General features: G+C 38.1%; 1 protein-coding gene across 1 annotated transcript; it reads right to left on the reverse strand.

The window, feature by feature from the left end:
* Positions 1-4,512: 4,512 nt before the first annotated feature.
* On the reverse strand, positions 4,513-8,284 carry LOC126750173 (major royal jelly protein 1-like). Its single transcript, XM_050459698.1, has 8 exons — positions 8,180-8,284; positions 7,916-8,119; positions 7,381-7,574; positions 5,781-5,876; positions 5,493-5,730; positions 5,004-5,188; positions 4,728-4,913; positions 4,513-4,677 (listed from the first exon to the last, which is right to left on the reverse strand). Exons 1-8 carry the CDS (start codon positions 8,202-8,204, stop codon positions 4,555-4,557), a joined length of 1,251 nt encoding a protein of 416 aa, XP_050315655.1. The 5' UTR covers positions 8,205-8,284; the 3' UTR covers positions 4,513-4,554.
* Between the last annotated feature and the right edge of the window lie 1,579 nt (positions 8,285-9,863).

The following is a 9,863-nucleotide window of genomic DNA, read 5'->3' on the forward strand; positions in this document are numbered from 1 at the left end:
GGATCGGCCAAAACGATAAGGGACCGACAGGGCTCGCTATTTTATAGCATCACCAGGGCCTCTGTCTCCCTATCGAGGGCAAGAAAGCGGCTGATGACACCAGGGTGGCTACTTCCACAGTGGCCCCTGAGCCCTCGGCCGCCGACTTAGAAAAGGCCACTACTGCTGACACCTCAGCTTCCGACGGCTCAGCTTCTGCAGGCGAATCTACAGCATGGAAGAGCGTCCACCGCTATTCTGTGCAAAAGGCTCACTGAGCTCCATATCGACATCGACTTATTACAGGAGCCCTGGACTTACCAGGGCTCTGTTAAAGGCCTGGGTTTAACTGGCGGCACACTACATAAACATGTACCTTGTGAGAATCCTCGCGCAATCATCCTTACTAGAAATGTGCAGTGCTTTCTCCTCTCAGGTCTCTGTACAAGGGACCTAGTAGCCGTCAAACTGTCAATGGACACCGAAAAGGATCTGGTAGTCTGCTCTGCCTACTTTCCCATCGAAATTGAATCACTCCCCCCGGCCGTCACTGCGGTGGTCAAATAATGTGAAGACTTGGGTCTCCCGCTTCTCATGGGCTGCGATTCGAATTCACATCACGGCCTTTGGGGATGCGGAGATGAGAACTCAAGGGGCCGCTCCCTGGTTGACTTCCTGTGCTCAAATAGCCTAGAACTACTCAACCGAGGCAGTGTCCCAACTTTCTACTGCAATAGGGGTCAATCAATCATTGATCTTACTATCTGTTCACCTATAGTCCATTTGTTAATCCGTAGGAGCACACGAAAGGGTCGATAGCCATAAAACGGTCGTAAACTATTGGCGTCCCACTTTTCAAGTACATTAAGACCTGAATGTTTTCATTTGTTAGGTTTATTTAATAGTGCAAGAAATAGGCCAATTTTAGCCATAAATTCTTTGAATTACTTAAGTACCTAATGAACGAGTTCTTTTTAACCCTTATAAGTAGATATTGTCTAGGTAGGTAAATATGGAGGTATAAGTATTATAGGTACCTAAATTGTGCAATCTTAAATGCAAACAGGTAGTTATATTTTATGGTATATAATGTAGATATATCCTAAAAACTTAATTTATTTTTCAGTATTGTTGTGCATTTGTTGTAAGAATGTCAAAGTTTAGCCCCGTAGTGTGTAAAGGTGTTTTAGATTTTAAAGCAAGGACTATAGTACTAAACGTACATGATGCACTTGTGCATCAAATCAAATAATTACACATATTGGGAGCTATAAAGGATTTTTAAATGGCGGTCTCTTTTAATTCGAATCGAAGTCAACTAAGGATTACCACGAAGAAATGAACGCTAATGTTTTTGAAGATTATTTTTCCGAAATGATCAAGTCAATTCCCGAAAATTCAATTATTGTTATGGACAATGCCAGCTACCATTCAAGATTAATAGAAAAATTACCATCATCCTGCTGGCGAAAAGGGGAAATAAAAAACTGGCTTACCGAAAAAGAAACACCTTTTGGAGATGAAGCGGTAAAAGCAGAGCTTCTGACAATAGTTACAGAAAATAAATCAAAATATAAAAGACACGTTGTTGACGAAATGGCAAAACAACACAATATAACTGTACTTCGTTTGCCACCTTACCATTGTGAATTAAATCCTATAGAGTTAATTTGGGCTCAAGTAAAAGGATTTGTGGCTAGAAATAATAAAACCTTTAAATTAAAAGATGTGAGAGAACTTCTGAAAGCAGCAGCGGATAACATTACCCAAGAAAACTGGAGCAATGCTGTGAATCATGCTATAAAAGAAGAAGAAAAGATGTAGACCCTCGATAATCTTCTAGAAGAAACTGTCGAACCCTTAGTTATAACAGTGAGAATGTCTGATTCGGATGAAAGCGATGAGAGTAATGAAATGTGTGATTTATAAATTGATTTTTTTTTGTATATTTCGTAAATATTTTTATTGTAATATATGTAAATATGGTTAATAAATTAAAAGATCCTTATATTTATGTACCTTTCTTATAAATGACAATATATGTTTGAAGAGTTGCATTTTATATTGGTTGGTATTAAAAAAATTAAATTTTACAACAATTTTTTAAACATTTAAAAAACAATCAAATTGCGGTATTAATCAAATTTATATATTTCATTTTATTAGCCATAGTTTTATAATGAGGCTTTTCCGCTTTTAACCTATACCTACCAACCATACTTTTTCTAAAAATCTTTATCTAATAGATAATAGATAAAATCCAAGATTATTTATAAATTTTTCATAACAGATAATTATTTAACTTAAAAATTAAAATCAATATCTATAGTCGGGACGACACTGGCAACCCGTTTCTCATAAAAATGAACTCGAAACCATTGTTCCGAATTTTACGACCTATTGTATTTGAGACCATACAGGACTTGTCCACTTAAAATTGGTAAAAACAGCCTGGTTTATCATTTTGTTACATACACCCTATATTTATGCTACTTCTGCATAAATAATGAGGCACTGTGCTCTCACCAAAAAGGAAATGGAGTATAGTACTGCGAACCTTTTCAGCTCATGGAGAGTGTCCGTTGAGGTCACAATGCTCTCGAAAGGTCCTGTATCTGCCCAGCTTAACAACGAGATTGTCAAAACGTTGGCGGCTAGGGGCTGCCCGCAGGGAGGAGTATTGTCCCCTACCTTGTGGTGCCTTGTGGTCGACAGCCTGATAAATCTTTTAAACAATGCTGGCCTATAAACACAGGCCTACGCTGATGATCTGGTAATCCTTTGCCCGAGGAAAGACGCCGTCTTAATGCGGGGCCCTATGATGAGAGCCCTGCGTATGGTGGACATATGGTGCCTCTCGGGGAGTCTCAGGATTAACCCCACAAAAGCAGAGCTCTTACTATTCACGAGGAGACGTAACTTTGGCACGCCCCCTGTTACGTCTCTAGGTGGCGTGCAGCTGCATTACTCCAGGACAGTTCGATTTCTGGGAATCAAGTTAGATCCCAAACTCTCCTGGTACGATCATGCAGACACCAGAATGAAGAAGGCCACCTGCGCGCTATGGGCCTGCAGGTGGGCTTGGTCACGGGCCATACAGGAATGTCCTCTCCTTCTGATGGGCAGTGACTTCATGGCTCCAGTGACTGTGGACTGCGAGGGATTCATGACGCACATTGCAGGTAGAGAGGAGTGGCAGCATTCTAACAGACCTGCATTACTAAATAGGGGGACCATCTGAAACACAGATGGCTCCAGAATGAATAACAGAGCTGGATCAGGGCGTTGTGGTGGGATCCCACATACCAGCAGGGCATACTCGCTGGGGAAGCACGCCACTGTCTTCCAGGCCAAAGTATTCGCTGTATTAAAATGCGGACAGAAAATCCTAAGCTGCGGACATAGGGATTACAGTCGTATAAATATGCTCGGACAGCAGAGCTGCCATTAAGGCTATCACGGCCGCAAAGGTAAGCTCCAAGCTTGTACTAGAGTGCATAAAAGTCCTGAAAAAACTGGTGCAGGTTGGCTGCAGGGTCCAGCTCGTCTGGATACCTGGCCACGCAGGCCATGCAGGTAATGAGGAAGCGGACTCTCTTGCCAGACTCGGATCCGCGAATGTGCCGATGGGGCCGGAACCCATAGTTGGTATCGCCAAATGCGTTGCGGTCGCGTCAATGAAGGGTCTGCTGGACAAGTGGATCCACCGAAGATGGACTGAGTCCCCTGGTATGAGACAGGCCAAAGCGCACATAGGTGGGCCCGCTGCCTGTCTCACCAAAAATCGACTACGCCTAAAAAGACGCAAAATTCGGCTAGTGGCAGTCTTTTAACCGGCCGCTGGCACTTAAGAAGCCATTTCCATACTATCGGTATTGCGGACAACCCGGAATGCCGATGGTGCTGTGAGGAGGATGAAACCGTTGACCATTTAGTCGGGGAGTGCCCAGCACTCACGTGCGCCAGGTTCAAATACTTGGGTAACACTTTCAGTGTACCGAGTGACTTTAAGTCCTTCAGACCAGAGAGCCTCATCGGTTTCTCTAAGGCCGTTGGGCTCTGGTAACCCCCGGTGGGGCATGACGGGTCCATCAGGGTCCATCAGACCTATATGCACAACTGCCTTGGCAGCCCACTGTTCGACATTTCAAGCATCCCATCCTACCCTATAGCGTGTCCTAGAGTCAGTGGAGCAAAATATAAAAAAGTATATATATTTATATCATCGTGAATCCGAAAATGCCCAGAGGCCTGAGGCTTCAGCTAATGGAACTAGTTTGCTAGACTCAAAACGGACTGCAAGAAAATGAAATTAAGGGAAACTTCAATAGAATTACAGTTTTTCAATACATTATACAATACAAAACTCTTGATGAAAAAGGAACCTGGATAAATTCATTAACTACATCCAATATATATTACATGGTATACGTGGACCGAATAAAGTCTGTAGAACGATTGAATTCCTCACACGGAAACAATAATTCTTTTAAGCTGACGTGGGGTTTAGAAGGTAGAAAAAAAGACAATTGATTACTTTATTTGATAACATTTTTTAATTCAAAATGTAATTAGTTATAACTCGGCACGGAATAACCTGAAATTAACCTCGCTTCCATTTAATTCTTTTTGAAACTTCTGGTATGCTGTTGGGAATACCCATAAAACATCTTTACCATCAGGATTATGAGGTGGTATCTGCAAAAACTGATGTAAAAATCATGAACAAATATCTTAATTAAGTTTACCTTAAAGCCAGTAGGAAACTGCATAGTATTTTTATTATCTGCAATTACTTTAAAATTTTGCCTTTTATACGATGTGGTTGGATCCCATTTAACGATAAGTACATCAATCAATAGTGCAAAATACACCAGTCCTTTACTATCAATTGCTTCAACCGGACTCTGTTGATCTCTTGTTGTAGGATAAGTCTAAATAAAAAGCATCAGTTGATTCACCAATTTTCATTTATAAAAATTATATATGGTATAATATTGATATTATGCCAATATTATACTTACATGAAATAACTGAGGGGAGCCATAAGGTTTTTTGAAGTTTTCTGGATTTTTCAGATCTTTTAAATAAACCCACGATTCTCGTATGTTTGACATTGAATGATAAAACAGTTTCCTCTCTTTAGGGTGATCAGTTTTAGGGCTTAAGGCCACTGATAAAATACCATCCGCCACTTGGATGCTGTCACCTAAATGGTAAATTCTAGTTGCTTTATGTATTAACATCTAGCCACATCTAGGCAGAACCATATAGCACAATGGAAATGGATAGGACAAAACTAAACTGTAGACAACATCCACTAAATCAGAATACTCAATCTCTTTGTCTCCTTATCTCTTTGTGTCAGTGGCTATTATACATTTCCATTGATTTATCTTATGGCTCTCTTTAAATCTTATAGTGCTTGATAATACCTAACACAAACCTTGAATGAAAACCATTCAACCATTCAAGGTAAGTGTTTTCACTTACCTTGAAGTGTTTTCACTTACCTTGAATGGTATAATTTTCGTAATTGGGATCCGGCTTAAAGCTCTCATCCTGAATTGCCCAGGAAACGTTTTTTTCCAAATTATATACCAGTAACCTGGGACCATCAGAATCAGACACATACAGCCAGGTTTTTTTACAATTATCCTTCATACTTTCAATTTCTGCAACTGGCGTTAGATATAATGAAACATTTTGGTATTGGTCATATGGCAGCTCATATTTGTACAACAGAGTGTCCTAAAAATCTAAGTGATTATATATTGATGTGATTGCTCTAAAATATTTACAGTTTCCAAGTCGAAAGCTAGAATTTGTGGTGTACAAGGAAAAACCTCGCCCACTTTGGCGTTGTCCATTACCCAAAGTCTCCCACATTCGTCAGCCTACAAAAGAAAGATAAAATGGCTATGGAGATGCTAATGGTACGTCTATTGATTTGTAAGGAACTGTGATAGCTAGTCTGGAAACATTGCTGGTCAATCTGCCTTGAATATTAATGATGTCAAGTTCGACGATTTTCTTCTGAAAGATAGATCTGCTGGTACCTATTTAGTTATAACTTTAATTTCTTTAATTGATTTTCTTTAATTTCAATAAATTAATGTTCTTTAATTAATTATTTTGCTGCTATTCTTTTAATCCTGGCTTTTTCACCCCTTCTTTGTGCAAACCATTACGACTCCGTTATCTACTCTGGTCACACCTCTTTAGTGCTGCGATTAGCTGTAATACGATCTGCTAATAGGCTGACGCAGTTCCAAGAAGATTCTAATTTTCTTAATCTCGTTCCTAATCTTATCAGCATTATAGTTATATTTCATATGCCATCATTCATATAGTATATATCATATAGTGTATAGTATCATTCACATTACCTAGTAATGTCTTCTAGAAATGTTTTTTAGACTCATGAGCTTTTTCTCTAATTTGAGTTCGGTAGCTTATTAGCTCCTTCAATAAGAGAAGGATAGCGGATTTAACTATTAGCTATAGCGGTGTTAATTATCCTTCTTAGGTCAGTAGGCTAAGCCGACACCTGCTTCTCTTAGGTGTGTCTCCCAGCCTGCTGTGCCCTAGTTGCATAGTGGCCGAGGAGACCGCTTATCATTTCATAGATCAATGTCATAGATGGACTAGGCTGAGTAGTAAAGTTATGGAATCTTCTTACCTCCCACGTGAAGAATACATAACTTAAAATTAATAACTTAAGCTGTAAAGTCCTGCTTGCCTTCATTAAGAGGACAAGTCGCCTGGTTAGGGTTATAGAAGGTGTCCAAACAGTGACGACGGAAACTACCGAGGTTTGCGCGGAGGGACTTTTAGACTTAGACGCTTGACTTTTGGTCCTCCCAAGATACTACCACTAGCTCCTTTAATTCTTTCAATTCCACTGAGGTCTAGAACCCGTATAGAGATTTATTACTCGCCTTAGCAAGTACTTCCTTGAAGTTCCATACATCATATTCCATCTTTTTCATCATCAATTTGCATATAGATTGTGCAATGATTTTACATGTTGAGAGTAACTTTTTATCAATGCACCATTTCCTTATGCATCGAAAATAAAATGACAACAGAGAATACTGAGGGTGACCAAGTATTACAAAATTTTTGAAGATTTGCCATTTCCAACTGTTTTCGATATTGTCTTTCTTTGGGCGTAACAACACTAGTATGCTACTACAAAAAAGCAATATTTCAAACTTACAGTTAAATCCCCAATAATTTAATTCATTAAATTTCTACCAGATAGCGAATCTTTAATGTTCGATTGCCAATTACTGTTAGTGAGAGACTTTGACAAGCACAACTAGATTGCAATATTTTGCAGGATTTATATGCCAAAAATCTTTGCCCTTCAACTTAACGATAGCACCGCATACTTACCCAAACTCTAAAAACTGACACAATTCGATGTTCATTACACTTTTCCAACTCCACATGCCAAGACCGTGAAGGATAAGCCTCAATTATTGGACTTCCATCGCGAGTTTCTTCGGTAACCACGCCTAAAGTGGCCGGGGTTCCAGTGAGCTCAGTTCTTGGGATTGTTATAAAAATTCGCTCTTTTTTGGACTTTTCTACACAAAATTATACAAAAATTGTTATTATGGTATTTCCTAAAAATAATCCTACCGCCATAAACATTGGAATTAAATATAGGAAATTGATGGTTTTTTGGGTTACTGCGCAAGTAGGGACGCAAAAAAGTGAAGGTGGTACTTGACAAGACGTATTTCGACTCCTTGGCTTCTTCTTCATAGTAAGCTAATTAGAAAAATTAAGGAAGGTACGTGTACGAATGGCACTAAACCTCCCTATCCAAAGAAGATATTTTCTGCTTATACGCTTACCTTTTCTGCTTGCGCAGTATCCCAAAAAACATATCTCTTTGAAATTAAAAAAAATTTAATGTTACTACCATTGTAGGTAGGTTGTGCATCGATGGGGCGAATATTATTAATTTTATAGCTGCCATTATTAAGGGCTTCCGATCGTTCTGCTTCACTTTCAAACTTAAATTGTAACAGTTTCCATTGGTAAACTAACTCAAAATCGTACTTTTTTGTATCCTTTTGTATACTCTCGCAGATTGGTGCGATCAAAGCAATAAAAATAATCCAGTCTTAAAGAATCATTATTTGATTAATTTTCTAAAATTTTTCTTTTTTGTTCATTTACTTACACATATTTGTGAACATTACCGTCATCAACTAGTTCTCTGACTAGTCTTATCACTGAAGCTTTTAAATATTACTATGCCATATCTTTATCATTTAGTGGTTCAAGGTTATATCAATTTAATATACAATTATGAGCAATAATTACATTATATTATATAGAGAGTATCTTACTAAAAACTACTTGTACCATAATAACTAATAATATGTTTTTCATATTAAATTAGGACATTAAATAAAGTACTAAGGTGTCCAAAATAAAGCATAGTTTTTTTTAATTGTTTCAAAAGTTGAGAGAAAACAGAACACTCTTTACTCCTTGGCAACGTTGCATATTACCAGTGTCGTAAAGATTCACGTGTGAAATACTTTTAGAGAAGTATCAATGACAAAATAATTTCTATTCGTCGGTCTCATCTCCTGAGTATAATATTTCAGGCAACATCTCAACCTAGTGGTCCCAAGGCGCTAAAAAGGAACGCTTTTAATAAAGGAATAAACACTAAATCACATTATTAAATTTATAGAATTATTTATACTCTGCGTAAAGAGAATGCTCTATCAATGTAACCAGACTCCACAAAGCGCATAACAAAGACCAACTCTAAGACGTTTGAGGTTTATGTACAGAGGATGGTACCTGAACTATTACTTCTCATAATTTACTTTTCTTTCTTAAGAAAGTTTATGTGGCTGATAGTAATTCAACCACATACACTTTCTAATGGAAGAAAACAATTTTTTTTACCTTTAATTACTAAAAGAGAAAAATAATTAGACTTTTCTAAAAGACAAAAGTCAATACCACCCTCTTCGTGGGTGGAAATAGACTGAAATATCTTTTTTTGTACTTTTTGTTGTCTTAGTTTTAGTTTTTTAGGTTTTATTTGGTCTATCAGTTATCCATAATCGTTAAGTGTTTCTTATTTGTTTCAGTATAGTTTGTATTATCTTTTGCAACATATAATATTTTTTTTGTATTCTGGGCAAATAAAAAAAATTTAAATTTGAATTTTTTTTAATGCAGAAGAGATATGAGTTAATCCCTTTTGTCTAGCTTGGCTGATATAGGAAAGAAGAGAATGAAATACAGGAAGGAAGAAACGGGACCTAAGGTATGAAATCATATTGTAAGGTTTTTACTGCTCGTTTTTCCCTTTCTTTATCCGATTTAGTACTGTCTAGATATCTTCTTCTTGGCCTTTTATAAGATCCCATCTTACAAAGTAACATCGACGATGATGGTTCTTAACAACTGAGAATCTTTCTTCATTGCCCGCTGATAATATCTGCAGTCTTCTGGACGGAGTCTTCTTGATACGACTTGCTGAATATAAGTCGACGATAGCTCCTTCGCATAAAACTTCGTTAGTTTGGCGGGAGTGAAACTAGCGTCTTCTAGATAGTGTCTTCTTATGTCATCTGTTTTGCCACATTTTTAACACTCCAGTTTTTGGTCCTCGCAACTACGTCCTCCATTAACCTCCCTAATGACCGGTTTGACCGATACCTCAAAGCCGTCCTCTTAGATGGATTTGTTAGTAGCAAGATCTGCCTCATTTCACCATCGTGTAGTCCAACAATGCTTGAACTGCCAAATGTTATATAATCCTTTCCTGGACATCTGGATATCCAGTTGAACCAAATGTGCAATCAGCTTCAAATTCTTGCAAGAACTATCCTGGTCTT

The sequence above is a fragment of the Anthonomus grandis genome, chromosome 2 (assembly GCF_022605725.1).
Source record: "Anthonomus grandis grandis chromosome 2, icAntGran1.3, whole genome shotgun sequence".
Taxonomy (NCBI): domain Eukaryota; kingdom Metazoa; phylum Arthropoda; class Insecta; order Coleoptera; family Curculionidae; genus Anthonomus; species Anthonomus grandis.

Coding starts and splice junctions, on each gene's coding strand:
- LOC126750173 (XM_050459698.1), bottom strand. CDS start 8,204: ATGACGGTAATGTTCACAAATATGT. Junction 8,120..8,179: donor GGTAATGTTCACAAATATGT/GTAAGTAAATGA, acceptor TGATTCTTTAAG/ACTGGATTATTTTTATTGCT. Junction 5,189..5,492: donor CGAAAATTATACCATTCAAG/GTAAGTGAAAAC, acceptor TTTACCATTTAG/GTGACAGCATCCAAGTGGCG.